The 22,555-nt window shown below is 40.1% G+C and overlaps 1 protein-coding gene across 2 annotated transcripts; it reads right to left on the reverse strand.

The window, feature by feature from the left end:
• Positions 1–5,445: 5,445 nt before the first annotated feature.
• LOC115376467 (uncharacterized) lies at positions 5,446–22,505 on the reverse strand. Of its 2 annotated transcripts, none has more exons than XM_030076051.1 (23): positions 22,323–22,505; positions 21,501–21,583; positions 21,356–21,421; positions 20,637–20,681; positions 19,787–19,843; positions 19,610–19,678; positions 18,919–18,978; positions 18,739–18,816; positions 16,530–16,592; positions 15,769–15,837; positions 15,614–15,679; positions 14,992–15,069; positions 14,629–14,688; positions 14,466–14,531; positions 14,088–14,159; positions 13,381–13,458; positions 12,651–12,704; positions 12,416–12,457; positions 8,789–8,869; positions 8,627–8,666; positions 8,473–8,518; positions 7,312–7,726; positions 5,446–6,286 (listed from the first exon to the last, which is right to left on the reverse strand). In XM_030076051.1, the coding sequence occupies exons 2-23, from the start codon at positions 21,570–21,572 to the stop codon at positions 5,798–5,800; spliced, it is 2,166 nt and encodes a 721-aa protein (XP_029931911.1). In that variant the 5' UTR covers positions 21,573–21,583; positions 22,323–22,505; the 3' UTR covers positions 5,446–5,797. The 2 variants fall into 2 exon arrangements, with proteins under 2 accessions (XP_029931911.1, XP_029931913.1); XM_030076053.1 differs by lacking the exon at positions 22,323–22,505 and adding an exon at positions 21,739–22,208.
• Positions 22,506–22,555: the final 50 nt, after the last annotated feature.

Genomic DNA, 22,555 nt, shown 5'->3' on the forward strand with positions numbered 1-22,555 from the left:
TTCCTCCTTCCTCAAAAAGCGTCCAATTGATCAACTGACTTTGAGGAAGGAGGAAGTTACCTCCGAAATTGTCAAAGGTTAATAACATCCCTTTTAGTTTATGTCTGACCAAAAGAAACAAAAGCGTATTGTTAGTGAAAAGGAAGAAATGATGAATGTGTTCAAACTGAGATGGTTTGGGATGAGATGGACTGCAGAGTGAAGGCAAAAGGCCCAACAAGTGCTCAGCATCTCTGGGAACTCCTTCAAGAATGTTAGAAAACCATTTCAGGTGATTACCTCATGAAGCTCATTGAGAGAATGCCAAGAGTGTGCAAAGCATTAATCAAAGCAGAGGGTGGCTATTTTGAAAAATCTAAAATATAAAACATGTTTTGAGTTATTTCACACTTTGGGCCCTATCTTGTGCCACCCGCTATCCGCTGCCACTACCCGCTACCCGCAAATTGCGGATTTAGGAGCTTCCGCTATCCCTAAACGGTATCTTGCGCCACCCGCTACCCGCTCTCCGTTATGCCGACTGCATCATTTGCGCCTGGAGGTGCGTCGTGGGCGTGTTTCATGCGCTATCCCTAAAGTTGCTATCTTGCGCACACACTTTAGGGAAAGCGGTTAGCGGGTGGTCAGGACCACCCGCTATCCGCTATCTCTAAAGTGTGGGCTGTTAGGAGAGCGCGCCCAGGCGGCTTCAATGCGCGCCCCGACGGAGCCTCGCCACGCACACGGTCGGACTGATACCGGGACGCCGCCGGAATGGACTGAGTATATTACTCATATAGAGTGTTTAGAGGAAAGACTGTTTTAATTGGACACTTACCCCAGCACGTTTTATTGTTTTATCATAAGCCAGCAGCTGTGCTATATTTTTATTATTATTTTAATATTTTATTTGCCCAATCTACCTTGTCAATAAATTAGTTTACACATAGTTCCACCTCTGCCTCTTGTGTGTGGTGTGTGACCCGGGGATTTTACTCAATCAGTACAACCTTGTGACACGTCCACTTGGACACATGTGGCTCCATCTCCCGAATTAACTCGCCTATAATATAATATATAATATGTATATAAAGCCACCTTGCTTTAGCCTCAGTAGAAGCCCTGAGAAAATCTACCTCCCTCTCTCCATCGCGGGTTTAGGATTTAGGATTTAGGATAGCGCATCCTGCCCTTAAAGGCAATGGCACCTGGCATACTGATTGGTTTAACTGGCGTAACGCCCAAAACACGCCTATACATAATATAGCGGGTAGCGGAGGTGTTTTGCGGATAGCGGGAGGTGCACAAGATAGCAATTTTACGGGGGAACGCCTCTTCCTAAATCCTAAATCCGCAAATAGCGGGTTTAGGGAGTCTGGCGCAAGATAGGGCCCAAAGTGTTTACTACATAATTCCATGTGTTCATTCATAGTTTTGATGCATTCAATGAGAATCTACAATGTAAATAGTCATGAAAATAAAGAAAAAACATTAAATGAGAAGGTGTGTCCAAACTTCAAGAAGAATGTGATTTTAACATTGAATACAAAACTAAATGACTAGTTAAGATGGAGAATGTTTGTGGTAAATACCTGGGACTGTTCAATATGACCGTACTGGTACAGAGTTTTTGCCTTTTTATTGTCATTTTTTCTATTTAGTTTGTTTCTGCTGCATTGTTTGATTGGTCTCTGCATGAGTTCAGTTAACAGCCTGTGTGACTCAAGAGGATAGATGTTCACGGGCTGCTAATGCTCACGTGCTCTGTAAATAAAATTAACTATGGACTCCGTTGGGGGAAATACTCACAATTCCCGTAATCAACCATCTTGACAGTAACAAACCTGCTGGAGCAGATTCCCACTGCATTACACCTGTGCACTTACAAATGAAGCACACAGATACTTTCCATGGTCTACTTGTGACAGTGGGCCCTGATCATAAATGCAAAGTCACATGTTCAGTTCCTGTAAAAAACACCATTGTCTATTCATTCTGTAGGTCTGATTACATATGGCATATATTAAAAAAAAGTCAAAAAGTCACTGAGGGTCCATTTCGTAAGAGTTTATCAACCAGGGTGTCCATTATTGAGCAATTTTCAAGACTCGCTGTGATGTTTATCAGTCGGTCAACATCTCGCTGTGGAACAAAATTCAGTAAGGAAGGGTTTTTTTTCTTCGTAAATTCCCCTCAGGGATGAGGAAGACTCGAGTTTAAGTCCGCGTCTCTCACATGCCAGAAAATGTGGTGACAGTTTCACGAAACACTTGAGATGATAAGACAGATTACGGCAGAGGAATAGGATCAGTGTGTGACTTTTTAACTGAACCACAAGCCTGCAGCAGAGTGATCTTGGGTCAGCTCATGAAAAATTACTCATTTGAGAATCGTGTGTCCTGTTCACGCTGTGCTCCATTTGGCATCAGTGGGAGTAGCCCATTAGCCCAAGTTCGCTATTTTAGAAGCGAGGCCCTGTTACAGATTTAGTCAGATGTACACGGTCATTATTTCACCAGTTGCTTCAGTATTGATCCTGACATTGATGTGCTGCAGGCTCTCGCTTGACGACAACAGATCTTTAAGTGGCTTTGAAAAACCAAGGTAACGTTGCTTTTCCAAAACGGGAATATTTGTGAATATTCTTACCTCTCTCATAATGTTCTGCTGAAAAAGGCATGGCTAACCGAGCATTTAGCCCACAGTTATGGGCTTAGACACTGCCGTTCATCTGAGACTTTTTTTTTTTGCTGCTTTTGCTTTAGACTGCCAGCTGGACAGAGTCTTGCTTAAGTGTGGAAGCTCACAGTTTATAAGGAGGTGCTTGGTTTGTGAAATAAAGTAGTTCTGTTCCAAACTGAGCAGTTTTGCTGATTTACCGATTGGTTTAGGGACCATTTTTTACCAAAAAGCAACAGTGTCTTCGTTTTTCAAGCCGTTTATGATTGCCCCACTGACTGCTGTTGTACGCGAGCGGGAGCCTGCAGCTCATCGACATCAGACTCTGAGGCGACTGGTGAGATGATGCTCTCTACATCTGAGGATGATGCCAGATCATCTATAAGTAGGGTCTAAGTGCCAAAAAAGGTAACTTCTTCTTGCCACAGTGATACTGAGCATCTTAAATTTTCAGTATCGCTACATGTTTGATTAAACGTAACCAAAGCATTTGACGATACACCTGAAACTAGCTGAATGATGCATGATTTTGTTCAGAAATACATCATCAGCATTTTGACTGTTTACTCACTGTGTGAGTCACCCTCTCTGGGGATACAAAGGTCTGCACTTTGAGTCCAAGGATGTCCTAATCAAACATGCCAACAATGTGGTGATTTATTCATGTGGCATGTTTTCAAATTCTTCTGAAGGTCATATTAAGTCCAGGATTGCCTATTGTGCCTGGACTCTGTGGATAGCCACTTGTGGCTATGTTTATTTAGTCATACTTCCTTATAGTTGCATGCACTTACTTTTTTTTTTTTTTTTATTAATGAAATATAATAATTTATTTAATTCAGTCATCCATATGCAATCTGCTTTTTAGTGTGTTTTAACCAAAACTGCTATTGTGTTAAAGTTAAACTTTCAACAAGACACAAACAAAAGCTCAGAAATGTGAGGTCCCCACTTGACATACCCAAGCTGGACACCCACTCTCACCCACCCTTGTTTATTCTGACAGCCAAGCCAGTTTCTACGTCAGCGCTCACACTTCTTAAGACTATACAGATTGCTACATATGCTGGGAGTGGGTGAATGGGAGTGATTCATAATTAAAGATCTTTTTTTTTTTTGTTCATTTGTTTGAGAAGTGTCACACAGAACCTGCCTGCTCAGACGTTCCTACTGGCAACGTCTCCAAAAAAATGAGGCAGATTATTCACTTTAATTTTCAAGAGCCAGGAATAAAATTCTTAAGTAAAATCAAGTTCTATACAGCTGAAAAATGTGTTTCAATAATTATTTTGGCTGCCTTAATTCTAGTTTTCTTATTTGTAACAGAAGTAGTAAGTTGCAGCATGATAGCAATATGAAACCACACACCCATTTTACTTGGCAGTCGCTCTGTCACATACTTTTTTTTTTTTTCACCTGTCATGTTGATCTATGATGAGCCACTTTGCTTCTTGAACCGCAGGTCTTTTCAGGTCGAGACCACAGCTAGACTACGTGCATGCATTACATGTGCACAAAGCCATTTTAGTTTAAACTAAAATAATTTTGTGACTTTCCGTAGTTCCTAATGTGGAGTTAACTTGAATAAACAGACAGGACTTTCTGGAGGTGGTTTCCATTTTCCATTGGCTTTTAATGAGGGCGGCTCATTAATCGCTTTGGCTCCTGTCAGTGGTGCAGTACTGCACAGATGTTAAATACATTAAGCCTGTCAGCCCAGTGTATGTGGGACTAGGGCTTGTTCCCATCATCAGTCAGTATAGGAATAAGCAGACATGGAAAATGGATTCATTTCTCTTTGTAAAATTAAGTATTACTGGCATGATGGACGGTTGAGATGCAAGTAAACAGGTTAGAATTAAAGGTAATCAGACTGGCAGGGTTACCTCTCGACTTATTTGAGAGGCTTTTTTCCATTTGTTTTCTCATCGTAAAAATTGTCAGAAATCAAACCACACCAGTGGTATTTTTGTCATATTTCACAACTTTTCAGTCCTAATGGCTTCATATCATTTTCTGTTTTAATTTGTGTTTTTTAAAAATGACAAGGACAATGAGAGAGATAATTATTTATTGAGTTCTTGTTTGCTATTGGTTTTTCATGTTTACCGAGGTAGTGAATGTTTGCTCCTCCTGTCACATGTCAGTGTGCCGTGAGCATCACATAAACCAAATAAAGGTCTATGCAAACGTCCTTCAGTTTTTATATACAAACTGAAGAATCCAAATTTTATTTATTCCACCTTTATTATGACAGGGGGTTGCACTGAGACCAGGGCCTCTATCTATTTTTGTATTGAAAGACAAATAAAATGAAAAAGTGTTGTAGTCTGGCTTTTTTTCAGTTATTTTACATTGGGGTCAAAAAGACCCAGGTTGGATTCACCATATAAATATAACACATAATGTTTGCTTGAAATTACTGACAACTAAATTATACTAGAATCAAAGGATAGAAAATAAGCCGTTAAGCACTAATGTACATTGTACTTAGGATAAAAGCTGCAATTTGTATTACAGTATATATTTTTGTTATACACAATTTGAAAACTTTCCTAATAGATTTAATAATCATTTTCAAATGATATAAAATCAAAGAAACTAAATAAAACATTTTGTTATGATGTTTGTTTCTCACAGTAGTGGTTTATTTGGGGTCGTCTGTTAAATATGTTGGTAGGATGAGGGTTAAATAGAACACTTCTTTCCCTCTAGCTGTTTGTTAGGTATTGTGCTCATAGTGTCACAGTGCAGAAACAGTAGTAAGATATAAGAGCAGTCAACATATCAATCAGAAACCCTCTTTATTGCCAAGAAACTATTAAGTGATTTAAGATACATATGACATAAAAGGACAATACAACACAGAATTTAGGACATAACTAAAATAACTACATTAAATATTATAAATATATACAATATATATATCTAAAAAAACAGCTACTTAAAATTGCACTTCTGACAGTTTGGGCCTGTGTGTTGCCCAAAACTACTGAATCACATTAAAAACTCATGAGATGTATAACTTGATTTTCTTTTCATTTCTGAGGCTTGCTGGGATTTTGTGATGCAGGATGAAGGCGGTGAAGCTTTGGTTTAGTTTCCCCTGACCACTGTCCCTTCACATTTCTTGCCCTTTTCACTCTTCAAGCTCGGCAAGTTTCTTAGGATCACACTCCAGCACATCTTCATCCTCCTCCTCATCCTCCTCCTCCACTTCCACCTCTATCCCGTCCATGGTTTTCTGCAGCTCCTCTTTAATGCGGTTCAGCTCCAGCAGACCGTCCTGCAGTTCCTTACACACATCTCGGATCTTGGCGGCGAAGTCCGTCCTGGCGCCCTTTTTCAGCTCCATGGAATCCTTTGCCAGGAAGAAGACGTCGAGAGCCAGAAACAGACCTGACATGACGCCGGTGGTGACGCTCATCACCTGGGCAGCTTTAGCGGCACCGCCGGCCACGCTGAGGACCTGCACAGTGTTGATCAGGCTCTCCGTGTTGATCATTAAAGCCTTGCCTGCACGGCCACCCTCCTTCATTACGTGCTTGACGTTCTGGTTGAGGTGTTTTTTCGAGATGCTCTCACAGTAAGCCTCAAAGTCCCACTCCTCAAGGGTCTCCATACCCTCCTGTTAGGTGGATGAGGGGACAGGGAGTGTGAAGGGAAGAAGAAAACACATTAGGATGTGACTCATAGGTTGCTGAGGATCAGTGTTCCACTGAAGCTTCAGACACGCAATATTTGGTCTGTATATTCTCAATCGCCAACGACTGTCATAGAGAGAAAAAAAAAAAGTGACCAGGATTCAGTTTTTCTGACAATTTTATTCTTGCTAGAACAGCCACTTCACCCGAGGTAATTAATCAGGCGTTACCAAGGTGTGAGAGCATACTAGTTTACACTCATGTTCGCCTATTGCATTTCACGGGAATTAAAATGTCGGCCACAATGGCACAGGAATGAAAACCACAGACTGACATATTAAAATGCGGTCTGGTAACCAGGAAAGAAAAACAAACAGGCCACCACTTACAAGATGACTTCTGAGATAACGAGACAGACCTTGCGCTTTTATTTTCAGTTGATTCTAGTGCAGTTTCATAATCTGACTGAGCACATGCCCAAAAACAGCTGTTTGTCGCTTGTAAGCATGCGCTCAGTTTAGCTGATTCAGTAAGTTTCGAAAGGCAAATCAGTGATTCGAGCTACCTGCCATTATCAATTGGATGCACTGACTTGTTTCAGATGCATCAGGTTGAATAGATAGATGTGTTAAGATACAGATGGGTTAAGTCAAGTTTGACTTCAGTTTAGAGAAAAGATATCAAGATCTGCTGATGTAGCTATGCAAGACTGCACTGCCTCCATATACTAACAATATATATGAGCAATTATATATATGGGTATATTTTCTCTACTTGGAGGTAACAGGAACATGTAATGAGGGTGTGTTTTAACCACTTGTTTGCAATTAATGCATGCAACTGAACGTCTTGTACTATGTATCTGACATTGTACAAGTACATGACACTATCCAGATTAGTTTACAGCTGGTAAACACAAAGTCAACTTTTCCTCCCACTGCAGTTAGTCCACAGTATGTGAAAAAAAAAAAAAAAAAAAAAAAGGATGACAACCGGCCTCCTTTCTCACCTGCAAAAACTCCAGACACTCCTTGATGTCATTTATCTCCTCCTGGTAGTCTTGGATCATCTTCTCCACCTTTTTGCGGTCCGTCTTTGAATGGACCGTGTCCGTGATGTTGGCTGAGGCCGATGTCACCCCTCCGGCTGTCGCTACGCCGATGCCGACCGCCGTGACGATGAGCGACGTTCCCATGGTGAAGGGGGCCAGGATCAGGCCCGTGATGGTGGTGACGGACCCCGCGACGCTGGCCACCCCGCCGCCGACGCTGGCCGTGACGGTTTTCTTGTGGAACGCGTCGGCTGAGTCGGCCACAGCCAGGAGCTCGAGGATGCGCTGCTGGAGAGAGGCGCCGCGCTGGTTGAACAGGCGGACGAAGAGACGAGCCGCCATGAAGACACGATCAGCTGCTGCCTCCACCACACTGAGACAGGGGAACAAGGGAATGAAGGCAAAGGTTAAGGACCGTAGGAGGGTGAAGCAGCAAAGAGGAGCATACACACTCAGCAACCCTTTGCTTGATAAAGGCTGGTATTGTGATCAGATGGGTCACTTGTCACCTTGATGGTACAAGATTTCAGAGTTCATCCATTTTGGAAAAAGTCTGATATTTTACTTACCCATTTAAGTAAAATAGTAATATTTTAATAATAGTTTAGTGGTGATGCTATCCTGATACTGGTTGGATTGCTCCAGTGGTAACTATTGGTCCCTACCATTGTTTAGGTATTCCTCCAGTTAAGCTCAATAGGCTGAAATTAGTTTTACTATTGTTCTGATGATTTTCTGTCGCGTTACCTGACATGTTACCTTGGCTCAAATAAACAAAAAATATGACTTGGTTTGGGTATTCAGCCTCATGTTCACATGGTATATCTTCAAGAAATGCTGTCTCACACCTCTTCAATTCTACGTAACTGTCAAATCCAGTAAAAGTGATTAGGAATGGATACTGGAACCATCCACCCGGTATCGAGTACAGTGAGAATGTTAACAGGAGGATAGAGTCACCACAGACAAATACATACTACAATAGCACCCCCCCCCCCCCAAAAAAAAAAAAAACAAAAAAAAAACTACCCTTTAAATGGAACAATAAAATCCTCAAAAGCCTTGAAGGAATGTGAATTGTACAGGTATTTTTAGTAACTTCAGTGGATGTGAACTTACACTTCAGCCTCCTCTGCCTGGTTTGACTCATTCCACTCATCCCAGCCTAAGAAACACACCAAAATGTCAGAGTTAGAGATGCAACGGAAGAACAACTGCCAGATGAAGATCAACTAAAGTCACAAAACTAAATATCTGGCATATCAAAACATACCCTCGACTGTTCTCCACCATGACAGAAGGCCATCTTCATCCTGAAAATGGACAGCATCCAAATCACGCTGACAGCTTTTGTATGTGCGAGGAAATCTCTTACAAAATACACAGGGAAACCCATCTGACACACATATGATTATAGATCATAAGGTGAGCATACTTCTAGAGGGTCCAGAGCTGCTCCTTCACTGGGCACCGGTACTTCAGCCATCTCTAGCACTTGGACTTCTACTGCCTCCTCCTAGGAAATTAAAGTACAGTGCACTGTCAATACAACCTGACCGGCTACACATTTCTTTACAAATTTGTCACATCTTTGTCAAATACAATGAACAGCTAATATTTGGTCATAAAATCTTACTTGAAACGCTGTTGGGAACCCTTTTGGAACCTCGAAGATGTTTATTAATATTATTACTAAGGGTCCAAGCCGGGCCATGCATTGTAGAACAGTGTGGCTCCCAGCACAAATCACTCAGGTTGTTATTATTATTATTATTATTATTATTATAAATTATTCTTGCATTGGTGAAAGTGGTTATGCAGTGTGCTCTGTAAAAGTTGTATGCCAGAATGAAGTTTTCATGAGGTACTGAATGGTGCATATTGGTAACGTTGTCCTTGCCCCACAACTCAAAGACATGCAGATGATCAGCTCAAGATAGCAAACTTAAAGTAAAGACCTATGTGGTTTGAGTCTCAAGTTTACTCCAATAAAAAAATGGCTTTCTCCTTTGTAGAAATGTGACGTCTGTATGTATTCATGTGTTATGAATTTGAGAAAATTAAATTTCCGTGTCAATCTATGAGTTCAGTCTCTTGAAGGTAGCCGCTGGTATTTGTTTACTGAAGCTGGCGGGGGTTTGATATGATAGGAATAGCGCTGAAAACAGGACAAACAGGAAAAGCACTGGCAGAATTACCAGGAATCTAACTGGAGGACAATATTGTGACAAGTAAAATGATAAAGTATGCCGCTGAGTTTCCACAGACTTGTTGGCTAGATGATACTTGTCAACTTTGATGATGCCGCGATCTTTCCTTTAGCGCCTCCAGCAGTCCCAGCAGGGCATCTGCATTAGAAAGCTCTTGTTTCATCGTTGAAATGTCTATGGAAGGCACTTTGATCGCCTCACTTTGATTTCTAACCTACCCACTCCAAGCAAGAAAGGTAATGATACATTTCTCCAATCAAATGAACATCTACTGATGTTTTTCAAATTATCAGTCACTGGTTTCCTTGTCATGCTCAAATATGTTTTCAAGACCTGACACGTGGTTATTAGGGTTGGAAACCGGAACTTTTTCAGAACCGGTTTTGAATTTTGAATTGAAGAAATGGAGCCGGATCCATCATTTTCGCAAAACCGGTTCCCATAATGATACCTGGAATTTCTCATCCGCATTCATTTTGCTCAGTTGTGTGCACTGAAGCGACTGTGGTGATGTCACGTCACCTACAAGACTGAGCAGGCCTGGGGTTTATATGCCCCCACTGCACTGCTATGAACAATATCGGACCGTCATTATCAAGCGAGGCAGGAGGAGGAGTGCACCCCCGCAGCGTAACCAAACAAAGTCAAAGCCAGAAAAAACGCAACTTAACTTAACTACGGCCCTATAATTTCCGTGAACACGGAATCGCGGAATTAGAAAAACAACTGCACCGGCACCACCAAAAGGCAAAGAAAATTTCCAGGCTACAGCAGCGCAGGCATACTCCTGCTCATTCATTGGTAGTTGAATTGTAAGGTCTGTTTGATAAGTAATTTACATTTTTAAAACAAATAATAATTTAACATATTGTTAAATTATTGGAGTCAAGCTTACTGGTAAACATCTACTCCTTCAAGATAATTTATTATGTTCTACAACTCAAACATACACTAACACTACATTACACTACCCTACCTGCTGTTTATTTTGTCATTAGAATGCTAATGATACGACGTTTGTCTGATATGAACAAAGTTAACTAGAACCATAAATCAGCAAACATAAATCTGTCTGTACTTAGTTACAACGTACACAACTGCTGTTAAATTGGCTCTAAATTAATCGTTCATTAATGTAATGTTACATTTTTCTAGAGAAAGTTCAGGTAAGAGTAAGAACAGCAGCAACAGTCAAGTCAATCTGTTCAAGCTGGCAGCAGCTTGTTGTTTATTACTTGTTTAACTTAAGTATAATGGTGTCATTAAAAAAAAAAAATACTAAAATGTATATATTTGCAACAGTTATCGGAACCGGTAGGAACCGGAATCGTTAAGGAATCGGAATCGTTAAAATCCAAACGGGTCCCAACACTAGTGGTTATGTGATTAGATATTATTCAGTCAATTAAAAAAAGAGAAACTAGTCTGTCAGTCGTTTTTGTGTAGAAATCAAACCATTTGTCTTACAGTAAAACATTGAGATAACTAAAATGTAACTATTACTGTGGGAAAGTCAGGGTTACTGCTCTCCATCTTCAGGATATTCTGAATTTGGATTATCACTTCCTGAATGTGCACCAGCATGCAAAATTCCGGTAAGTCAGGTACATGGGGTTGGCCACACCTGTGCATTATTCAGTGTGAGGTGTAGGGACATTTTTGCATTTGGGTAACATGTGATTTAGAGTTCAATTGGATATTCTGTCCTTGAATAAAAGCCCCCCTTTTCCCCTAATAGTACAGATTTTCTAGATTTTTCCCATATGGATAAGCTCTTAGCTGAGAGAACATGTTTGGCTTTCTAAGAAGATGAAGAGCTGATGTCAGGCCAGAAAGGTTGTCTGAGTTTAAGTTAGTCATATCCACCTCTGACGTACCTGTGCGTCAGGATGTCGACTGTGGCTACAAGCCTGCCACTGGCCGACTGTTTCAGTCACAATTCTCCTCCCCTTCTGCAAACTCCTGACACTACGTTTCAAGTGTTGCTGCATCCTAAGATTAGCACTACCCAAGGATGGTTACGATTGGTTTAAAGAATTACAATCGAGCCAGATATGGGTTCAGCACAGACACAGCTCCAAAACAAAGTGTGGAGATTGGACTGACTAGATGAGACTACAGTTTCCCCTGCATGTTTCACAGGGTTTATTTTTATGGTGTTGCCTAGTTATGTCTTTAATATTGTGGTTTTATTATCTTCAACTGGTCTCCAAATTTTCTATACTGATAAAAGTTTTCTACTACACACTTGGTGATGGGGTGATTCAGAAATTTGTTGTTAAAAACTGGACAAAATTGGTTTCATCAAACCATTAAGCAACTTCAGCTTCATAAACCAGTTGTGTGTGTGTGTTTGTGTATAATTACCATTTGAACAACAAACCTGTCCCTGGACAACTACAACTACACGAGTGACAGCCTCACCTTCAAACACCTGACAATTCACAAAACTGATTTTGCCTTGTGACTGAAACTTGTACACTGAGTGACACTTGACTGCACTTTCATCCTTCTTTTTACTGTGTCTTTGTATGAATAGAAATAATACATAACACTCTGAACACTCACAGAAATAACACATACTGCAGCTACTTAACATTTTTTCTACTATTACTCAACACTTTAACCCCCCCCCACAGCTGGTTTTGACATGTGACTTGCAAAGTGGGTTTGGTCGAGTTATACATGCTCCCAAAAAAATCCCTGAAACAAGTGAAACTGCACTGGAAACAAGTCAGATTATTTCATCCAAATGGCAGATTTTTTCCTCTTGTTTTGGGGAAAAAAAACAAGATTTTAAGACTGCATTTGAGACTAAATGTCTTGGTGGAGACATTCTGCAAGAAACAAACCTGAGGCGAGGGCTGAGAGTCAGATGATGCTTTGGTGGAGTCCTGTGAAGCAAAAATAAAACCATGAAAAATCATGGAATTATCAGCAATTTCAGTCCTTTACTGCCCACGCAAAGGATGTAATTTGTGTGGTGGTGTTTTTTTTAAACACTGATCAGTGAATGTAAAGACATTAAAATGGATGTACAAGATTTTGGAATAAATTTTACATTTGTAATTATGTGTTTTCTGGTACCTTGGTTCCAGAGCTGAACAATGCACCGGGGAGAATCCTCCTTATTCTGAAAGTCTGGAGTAGAAAGAAGACAAATACATGAAATCTTTTCTGCCCTCCAAAGTTAAAGAGTGGTAACTGCATGAATAATAGAACAGACAAACTACATGAGCATTTGTCTCCTGTTCTGACAGAACTACAGCTGACAGCAAAAGCAGATTGTTCAGTTAAAAATACATTTATAGATTTAAAGCTTTTTATTTTTAATATAACATCTAACTATCACCACACAAAATGTACGTAGTGCTTGTAGGGAAGTAAAGGCATACTGTCATTTTTTTCCTCACTTTAAAAACAGGGAATAGTTACTTGCTTTGTGACTCTGGTGTCATTTTGTTGTTTTGGGGGGGATTTTTTTTTTCTCCCTCTTCTATTCTGGATTTCTCCCTGTAATTTATGTTTGTTTAACATTGCTGCAAATTGGTGTGTGTGCCAAAAAAGCACTTGCTCTGTTATGTTTCAGTGTCGGCACCTAAAAATAACAGCTACTGCTTTTGTTTTAGATCAGTTATTTTCTTCCCCTTTTATAAAATCCATTGTAGCTGTAGCTAGATGTGAAAAAACAAAAATATAAAACTGCAAAAAGTACCAGAAAAAGCAATGTAAATTGAAGTTTCAAACAGTGTTACTGGTTTTAGTAGGAACTGTTCCTTTAACAGTTCCTTTGGACTTGTTTGGATGTTCTACTTACCCCAAATCTCTTCTTCTCTGCCACAGGTGGCTGGCTTTTCACTTCACAGCTGGCTTCAGTGTCGGCGTACCAAATCGTCTGCAGAGAGGTTGTGGAGTTAGTTTGCCTTGCTGCAGCTTTAAAATCAACACACACCATCATGTACAAAAATAGTAAGTCAATATTAATAGTACTCTTTAACCACTTAAACCCTTATCGCTCCTTAAATTTCTTCTAAGTAAGTTTAAAGTGTGTTTTTCCATATTGTACAACAATGTCGGATAAATAATCTGGATCTGCTGGTTGTGATACTTTCACTGAGCCGTCAAACTTGTGTTCAACCTTATATTGAATGAAATATTCAAACCCAAGAGGCCATTCTTTTATGGCTGCACCGTGGCATCAAATAGAAATAGTCTAGATGTTTTGTGAATCATTTAATTCACATTTCCCTGTAATTCTGCGGGACATAACTGGGATCTCTGGAAAGCTTGGGATCTCAACTACAATTTAAAATAAAGTTTTGTGGATTTGAACAAGGTTCGGCCGTGCAGCGATGACAAACCCACTAAACAGATTGGAATTGGTTTTATGATGCACAATTTGAGACTGTTCTTGCTACTGAAAAAAAAAAAAAAAAAAAGACGATGCATAAAAGTGGACACAAAGTGGATACAGTACAGAAACCCCTCAGTTTTCATTTGGAGAGATGCATTTTCACATCTTACATGTCTGTCTATGGTGCTGTCATCCAAGCTGCCAGAGCTGGAGGAGTGGTCACTGTGAAGCGACTGGGTGTCCTGATCAGCAAGCGGGAAGAGATTGTGGGTGAAAAAGAAGTTCAAAATTGTTGAGAATATCAGTTAAAAAATACAGAATATGACAACATCCAGAGAGGAAATGGCACTGATGACACTGAAGGCATTATTGGTACACAATTTGAATTGTAGATGGGCAACAATCCAAACAACAGGTAAAAAAAAGCAATCAAATGAATGCAAGAGTGCTGAGACAGGTTGTTGTGCATCACCGGCTCGTTTTAATAAATTCTGACGCATCGGCAACACCTTCATCTGTCCGACAATCAACACAACCTCGACTCGTACCTGCATCTTGACCGAGGAGCCTGTTTGGAGATCAGCAGAGTCTGTCTGACAATCCTCCTTTGGCATCTGCGTCCCAACCAAAAGCGAAAACAGCGGCTCACACATTAGGTACATTCAGCTGGTTTGCCACAAGGTAGACAGTGATATATATTGTTAAGTGTACCTGTGTGGAAGACTTGAACGGATTTACTTTCTGCATCATCCCTTTGAACATCCCTGGGTTCTGGAAAATCAACAATACATCTTTTTCTATCCATTTCTAGGATCCATTACAAGCTGTATCAAATATTCTTTGGTCACCTGGGGATACATGGTATTTATTGAGGCAATCTAGAGGCTCTCTGTTCATAAAGCAAGGTCCAATATCTCACATGACTTGTGCACTTCTATGAGCAAATGGTGGCCCTATCCCACATAAGGTGCCACATATTCACAGGCCTCGTAGGTGTTTCTATTATTTTGTCCACTGTCTGGACACTGAAAAGAGACTTTGCAGCTCTGCAAGTGTTCAGCCACGTAGAGCTACCTGCTTCTCCGGCACATTGTTATTGTCTGCCAAGCTTCCGCCACTGGAGGAGAGATCGCTGTGTATGGACCGAGTGTCCTGACAAGACAAGACAAAGGAGGAGAAAGGAGAAAGAAAGAAAACAATGATGTGAGAATATAATGTTGAGTCTTTTTGTCATTCCAAAAAAGGGCACAAGACATCACTATTGTGATCTTACAGTGTTGGGGAAAGTATTTTGTTACATTGCAGCTTTACTTCCATAAAATATAACTTAATAGGTTATAGTGTTTTATCTATTATGAAAAGTAACACATCAGAGTAACCAAAGTATCACTAAAGACAGAAGCCCTTTGTGATGCCTTGCGTATACCGACTATTCGCATATACTGAGCAATGCTGTCTTTTCACAATACTGTAACATTGTCGATACAATTTCAAGGCCTTATGAATTATTTGATTGCAAAATATTATGTGTGCATTTTGAGGGGGGAAAATGCCACCTGAAGGTCACTGTGGGATTACCACTGTACATGTAAAGGTCTTTGTTTGGCCTGCAATCATCCAAATCCCCCGAAATGGTGGATATTTTGTTTTGGGATAAAACACTTGTTAGTGCTGCCGTCAGCGTTATGTTTGGTACCTGTGGCTGTGAGGAGGATTTGAAGGGGTTGACTTTCTGCATCATCCCTACGAACATCCCTGGGTTCTAAATAACAAAATGTGCATTAGACAAACATGAGTCAACACTGGATTAGTTTATCATGGGTGGATTAGTTTAACTTGGACATGTTGTACCTGTTTGCCTTCAAGTTTCCCAGCCTCTTGTGGGTCTGCAGAGTCATTTTGAGGATCCTCCTTTGACACCTACAGCCAAGACAGGGGAGAAAACAAATAGAACTCAATACTTTGCACTGATGAGCAATTTCTCATCAAGTGATTTCATTTCATTACAGACCGAATATGGGCAACTTTTTAAGGCAGGGTTTTAAGTTTTAAAAATGCCATTTTCTGATCTGTTTGTGAATTGTCGGCCTTGAACACAGCAGGGCTGAGGTCAAATTCGTTTTCTTGTCAAATAAAAAATACAAGGCCAAATACAAGGCCCCAACTCTATCAGATGTAAAATCCTTCTTTTCCATGACCTATGAATGTTGATTGAGTTTTTCTTTTCTTCTCTTGATAAAAATGTTAAACATACTTCTGATTCAGAGGTCTTAGTAAAGTTTATTATTCTGATTTAATCTGCGGGGCAAGTGAACATGAAAAATAAGTATTGCATTTGGTGAATTACTAGTTACCAATTTATTTATTTATTTATTTATTTATGATTTCCCCCGTGATCTGATTAAGTCCGGATTATGTCTTTCAGGCACAGTTCAAGAAAAAAGGTTTGAGTATAGAGTTGTGTCTTTAATCACTGGCCAGGAACACACTGCTCCTGTTAATTTGCCTTGTGGTTTACAAGGCAAATAACTTGCATACAAAGCTTGATTGAAAATGTTCTCCTTATTTGCGCGGTCACTGGATGAGATATTAAATTTACAGGGCTACAGCACCTGTGCAGAACTTGACTTGAAGGGGTTTACTTTCTGTATGACGCCTTTCAACATCCCAGGGTTCTGAAACACAAACAATCACATTAATGAGCCTATACTCCATCAAACATGAAAATATATAAACATACCCAAAAATGCATGGACAGAACAAATGGCATTTCATTTTTCCATCGCTGTGGCTAGTGTTGCAGTACTTTTATCATGTGTTGACATAATTTCCAGTTTCCAAATGTGGAAAATCTAACTGTATTTTGGTAAAAACCTATTTTTAGAGAAGTGCAAAAATCAGACATGTAATGACCTGAAAGCAGTTGATTTGTTGCCAAGCAGAAAACAAAGGCACGACACTTCGTTTTGTGTCATGTTGGCTCTGTTCACGCTGATGCACAAGATAAAAATGCATCACTTCCTATGAGTCTGAGGTTTTTTTTTCCAGATAAAAGGGTTAAAAACGAATAAAACCAACAAATCAAAATGTCCTGTTAAGCAATAAAGTTACTACATGTGCACACAGATCTGATCTTTTTGCCTTGGCTGTTCACATTGATCTGCATATGCGGCTGCTATCGGACATCAACGTGAACAGATGTCTGCTGTGAGCCCACATGTCCACAATGACAACAGGCATATATGCTTATTAATTTTTTTTTTTTTTTTTTTTTTTAAATCATTGACACAGCAGTCCACCATCACAATGAATAAAACAGTGCTGCAGGCATTCACTTGTTGAATTGTTTGCTGTGGTAACAGTGGTGTTGTGGCAGATGTTCAGGCTGAGGGCAAAAGAGGGCTTTGACTGACACATCTTTACTCTTATCTATGAAACCTCTCCATGTTGTTTTGCTGATGAAGACGCTCTGGGGCCTGCATCATAAAGCTGGATTTCGGCATAGTGAGGTAACTTCAGAGTTAACCCTGGGTTTTCTGTACCATAAAGGTGGTTTACTTATTATCGGGGTACGTTGCCGTGGTAGCATACGCTGAACACCTAACCTGCTCCGGAGCAGGTTAAGTTCACGATAAGAGCTCAGGAGGTAGAAAAGCCCCACCTACTGACCAATCAGCTCTCTTGGAAAATGGCCTGCCCATTTGATGAGACAGTCCTTGTACATGTTGTAGGCTATATAGCCTACAACATGTACATATACTTATACTACATGTATAAGATATAGTAAGCGTACTGACCACTTTGAAGTATGTTTTTATACTTATTTTTTATTTGCATCTGAAATAATAAGGCTGAAATCACATGCCATAATGACAAATTTCATAAACACAATTTTTTTTTTTGTTGTTGTTGTTTTAGTATGGTTTTGTAACCTTCACTGCTCTACTTATTTTGGTTGTTCTTATTGTGATATTGTGACATTTGCTTTTACCTTTTATTCTTTTACTTTTTATTCTTCTATTGTAACTGTTGCACTTTGAGATCATTTATTTGATGTAAAGTGCGTTATAAATTAAATTTATTATTATTATTATTATTATTATTGTTATTATTTCATGCCATCATGGTGGGGAAGTAATACTATAATCCACTAACTTATGCACTGACACAGTCTGAGATTTTTTGCCAGCATTCTTTGCGGCTCCTGGCAGCTGAAACTGTGTTGCTTTTTGCCTGGATGATGGTTTTATATTCCTCGTATTTATTTAAGACTATTGTCTGCTCCTCTGTCGTAAAGTATGCAGCTCGGGTAGATTTTTCGATGTCTATGATTGGTCGTATGCAGTGAACACCGCCCTTTTTATGTGAGCGCGCACAGATCTAGATTGGAAAAGCCTGGGTTCAGTTAGCGAGTTGATAACCGGCTTTGTGGCACCGAAAATCAGGATTGCGGATGTCTGGTTAAGTGAAGCCAGATAACTAAGAGAAACCCCGGGTATGTTTATCCAGCTTTATGGTACAGGCCCCTGACTGATTTGAGCGTGCTCAGTGAAATGGACACACATGAATTCGGATCTGAGTGTTCACCCAGCGTCAGCGGGAATGAGATAAATAACTGATTTAGGACCACATATGAAAGTGGCCAACATCAGAATTGAAAATGTCACATTCAAAGCTTTTTTTGCTGTTCACACTGGCAGAAAAATTCAGATCTGTGGAAAAAAACAAAACAAAACACATTGGATCTAGGCCACTTTCTACCAGCTGTCTGAATGTAATCCAAGACCGCAGTATTTCTCCATTCCTTCATCCCTCCCTCACCTGAACCTGCGCAGAGTCAGCAACACTTCCCTGTTCCAGTGACTCCGAGGAAGCAGCTCGACTGTCTGCAGATGAGACCTGCATGAAAAAAACGGATGAGTCGCCACCTTTACCTGCCAAAAGGAAGTTACTGACTTAAAATAACTGGCTTTTTCATGTTATGTAAAACTCGGTGTTTACCTGTGAGGCGGACTTGAACGGGTTGACCTTCTGCATGACCCCTTTCAGCATACCAGGGTTCTGAGAAACAAATGGGTTTTATCAATTTGAGGCCAATGTGCTCATTAGAGCTATGGTTCATAACGTGTTAAGGTATGTGGTGATTAGTACCTTAACGCTGTAGTTACTTTAAATTTATAGAGCCGTTCCTTTCTTTTCTTTTTTTAACATTGCTCAACACAGAAAGTAGATATGTGAAAATTTTGCAACATAACATGTGGATAACACACTGCAGACTGGAAACAATGCAATTCAATCAGGCCATGCTTGATAGAAATGAAACCAGATAACCGATTTTACAAGTGGCACAAGCTGAACCACCACGGCATATTCTGGAAGAGGGAAGCACAAAAATCAACTAATCATACTTCCCTTTACTAAATAAAAGCTTTAATATACCAAATTAATGAGTAACTCTCTAATGCAGCAAGCCACTGTTTACAACTTTAAAATCGGCTAAATGTTAAATGCCAAATCTGTCCTGCAGAGTAACAGAAGTTTGTATACAATGCAAGTGTGATGTAGCTTCAATGAAGTGTTGCACCTATAAGGCAGAGTATATACTGCATACGGAATTACAGAGAAGTTAAAGGGGAAATCAGAGTTCAATTAGTTTAAAAAGAAGAAGGAAACAAAAAAAATCTGTCTCCACCTGTGTGGAGTCTGGGGCAGCAGCCTGTTGCAGTGACTCAGAAGGAGCTTTGTTGACAGTGGAGGGTGCCTGAAAGAAAAGAAAAAAACAGTCATAGTCATGTCTGACTTTATATGAAGTATATATGAAGATGAAATTGCAATTATAGTAATCATTTTGTGTCACGTGGTCACCCACCTGGGAGGTAGACTTGAACGGGTTGACCTTCTGCACGACACCCATCACCCCAGTCCTCTGGTGTTAACACAAGTGCACAGATTCTTTATGATAAAATATGATCAGTGCTCACTGCTGAAAATAAACCTGGGTTCAAACGTATGAAGCCCGTCTGAGCAAGAGTGCTGAGAAGGTGCAGCGTTCACACACTTTTCACCAAGGTTTCAATGACTTTTCTGGAAATTTGAGCCTAATTTACACCAACAAAAGAAACACTTTTTAGAGTTCCCAGAGAAAATGACTTAACATTATATGCTGTGTGAAATAGATAGATAGATAGATACTTTATTCATCCCGAAGGAAATTCACAGTTTTCAGCAGTATCCACAGAGTACAAGATTAAGTAAATCAAAAATAAAGAATAAGTAAATCAAAAATAAAGAATAAAAGATGACCCTCAAGATCTAAAGATCTAAGTACCAATGTGCAAAAAAAACAATGTGCAAAAAACCAATAAAACCAGTGTGCATCGATGTATACAATGTGCATAGATGAGGGCAATGCGCATAGATGAGGGCAATGTGCAATATAAGACGAAATATAGACAGGGGTAATGTGATATATTGTCTATGGCCACTGAAGTAGGTAGGTGTAGAAACATAAGTGAAGAATATAGAGTATGTTCAGTTAGTGATCTCATTGAGAATGACAGTATGTTTTACTGTATGAAGATGTGAGGGCTCCATGTGCAGTATTAAAAAATCCTGATGACATTGTTAAGCTAGAGTGACATTTTTCTTTCTAATTTCATATCTAAAACCTGGGAAAGAAGCTATGCTCTTTGCTGAAATGCATTTGCTTGATATCTCACCTTGGCTTTGGGGAGAGACTCGCTGGTGACCTCATTGTTATTGTCCTACAATAAACATTGGAGTCAAAAAGAGAAAGTGTGATGAATTACACTCAGTGTCCAGCTCCACCTGTACAATCTAATGCAGCTTTTGTTGACATTGTGGAAATTTAATTCTACGTTTATTATTGAGGTTTTAGTTTGCAGAGGTCTTGTACTGGACCACATTAAATTTAGGTGTTTCTAATTTTTTGTCCTCCCAATTTATATACATGAGGGGGACAAAATATTGAAAACACCTTTCAATAAAATGCAATCCAGTACAACAGCAGCACTAACTATGAGCTCAATGCCAAACACAGAATTGAATGAGCACCTCTATTACTGTGACAAAGAGAAAACCTGAGCATTACAGGCATTAGAAAGGTAAATTTTATGGCGAAACAGTTGTAATGAATTGTATGAGATCAAGGGTGTCCAATCATGTGCCATGGTGAAGGGGCCATTCCAACCAAAAACTCCACCAGGTGACTTCACTGATCACCTCACTTTGTACCAGAGAGGAGGAACTAATCAGTGAAATCACCTGGTGGAGTTTTCAGTTGGAATGAAAACCTGCAGCCTCTTGGCCCTCCATGGCACATGACTGGACACCCCTGTATTAGATTGTGCAGGTCGACTCAATAAAGTGGCCACTGAGTGTGTATGTGTTTATATGTGATTACATGAACCACATTCACCTGTGGCACAGGTCTAATTGCTGCATCCGCTTTGTTCAGGCTGTGTCTGACGGGGTTGTCCAACTCCTAGTGATGAATAAAGCCTCAGTTAGTGACACAAAGACATATACACAAATAAGCATGCGCACACACACAAGCACCGTACCTCCGTGCTGGGTCTAGGTGGGACCACTGGGGTTGGTGCTGCTGAGCCTTTATCTCTCCTGAACATGTTCATGATGAAAAAGGCTACAGGATGAGAAGTAGGAGCAATCAGTTTTACACGATTCAAAGTGATGACACAACCAAAACACACAGGACAATTTTACTCACGAATACATGTGAAACCCTGGCGTGCCAAGTAGGCTTTGTGGTCTTTTCGGCACAGTGACATTTTTAATCACCTGGAGCATGCTGCCAGAAGTTGTGGAGAGACGGTCACACCGAATCCCATTCAGATTTCTCGCATATTTAATGTATCCTTGCTCATTAAGTACACGTCTTGCAACACGTTATTTTCACAATCTTTAGAGTCTACTGGTAAATTCGGCTCACATCTGGGCCATCTAGCATCACTTTTTTCTATAATTTTTTACGTGGTTCTTTGCCTGCCACCTGAGTGAGACTAGGTAGCGTTAACTTACTCTGACGGCAATGACAGAAAATCCTACAAATAAAAGCGAAGTTACTTTCAAAAGTTTGAAATTCATTGACAACAGAGATGCATGATGTGTTGAATGTATGCCGAATTGAAGACGGGTTTCTAACGATTTCTTAAAGGTTTAATGTCTTTCTGTGTGATACGTACATGTGCCGAAAAGCAAGGAAACGTTATATTGCGCTATTTCTGAATTGGCTTTGGCCTGGCTGTGCCTCCACACAAGAACACGGCGCGTATCCCGGCTAAAGCTGAATATTTTGTGCCGCTACAGCATGTTTGACTAAACAAAACGCCAACAACACAATGCGACGAGTGCAGGCTGCCTACCTCAGTGCTGAATCAGAGAAACAAAGCCTACTAAAACTGTTTCAGTTGCAATGCGACAACAGAAACAGGATTTACAAAGTTAGAGTCCTTCACTTCCCTTTACTACAGCGACGCGTCAAACTGGTTTAGCGAAAAGGTGAACCGAGGCGGGTCACACAGGAATTAGGTTACTTCAGTGTGATGAGACTCTGGCTTTTTCTAGGGGGAAAAGGGGGAGTTTCTGCAAAAAAAAA

Source organism: Myripristis murdjan, chromosome 18, assembly GCF_902150065.1.
Source record: "Myripristis murdjan chromosome 18, fMyrMur1.1, whole genome shotgun sequence".
Taxonomy (NCBI): domain Eukaryota; kingdom Metazoa; phylum Chordata; class Actinopteri; order Holocentriformes; family Holocentridae; genus Myripristis; species Myripristis murdjan.

Bases quoted from the DNA above. Each gene is read 5' to 3' on its own strand.
- LOC115376467 (XM_030076051.1), bottom strand. From the start codon at position 21,572: ATGAACATGTTCAGGAGAGATAAAGGCTCAGCAGCACCAACCCCAGTG. The intron at 20,682-21,355 runs GTGAATGTGGTT...TGTTTATTGTAG, and splicing joins CAATTAGACCTGTGCCACAG to GACAATAACAATGAGGTCAC. The intron at 14,689-14,991 runs GTAGCTCTACGT...TTGATTTTCCAG, and splicing joins ACAATGTGCCGGAGAAGCAG to AACCCAGGGATGTTCAAAGG.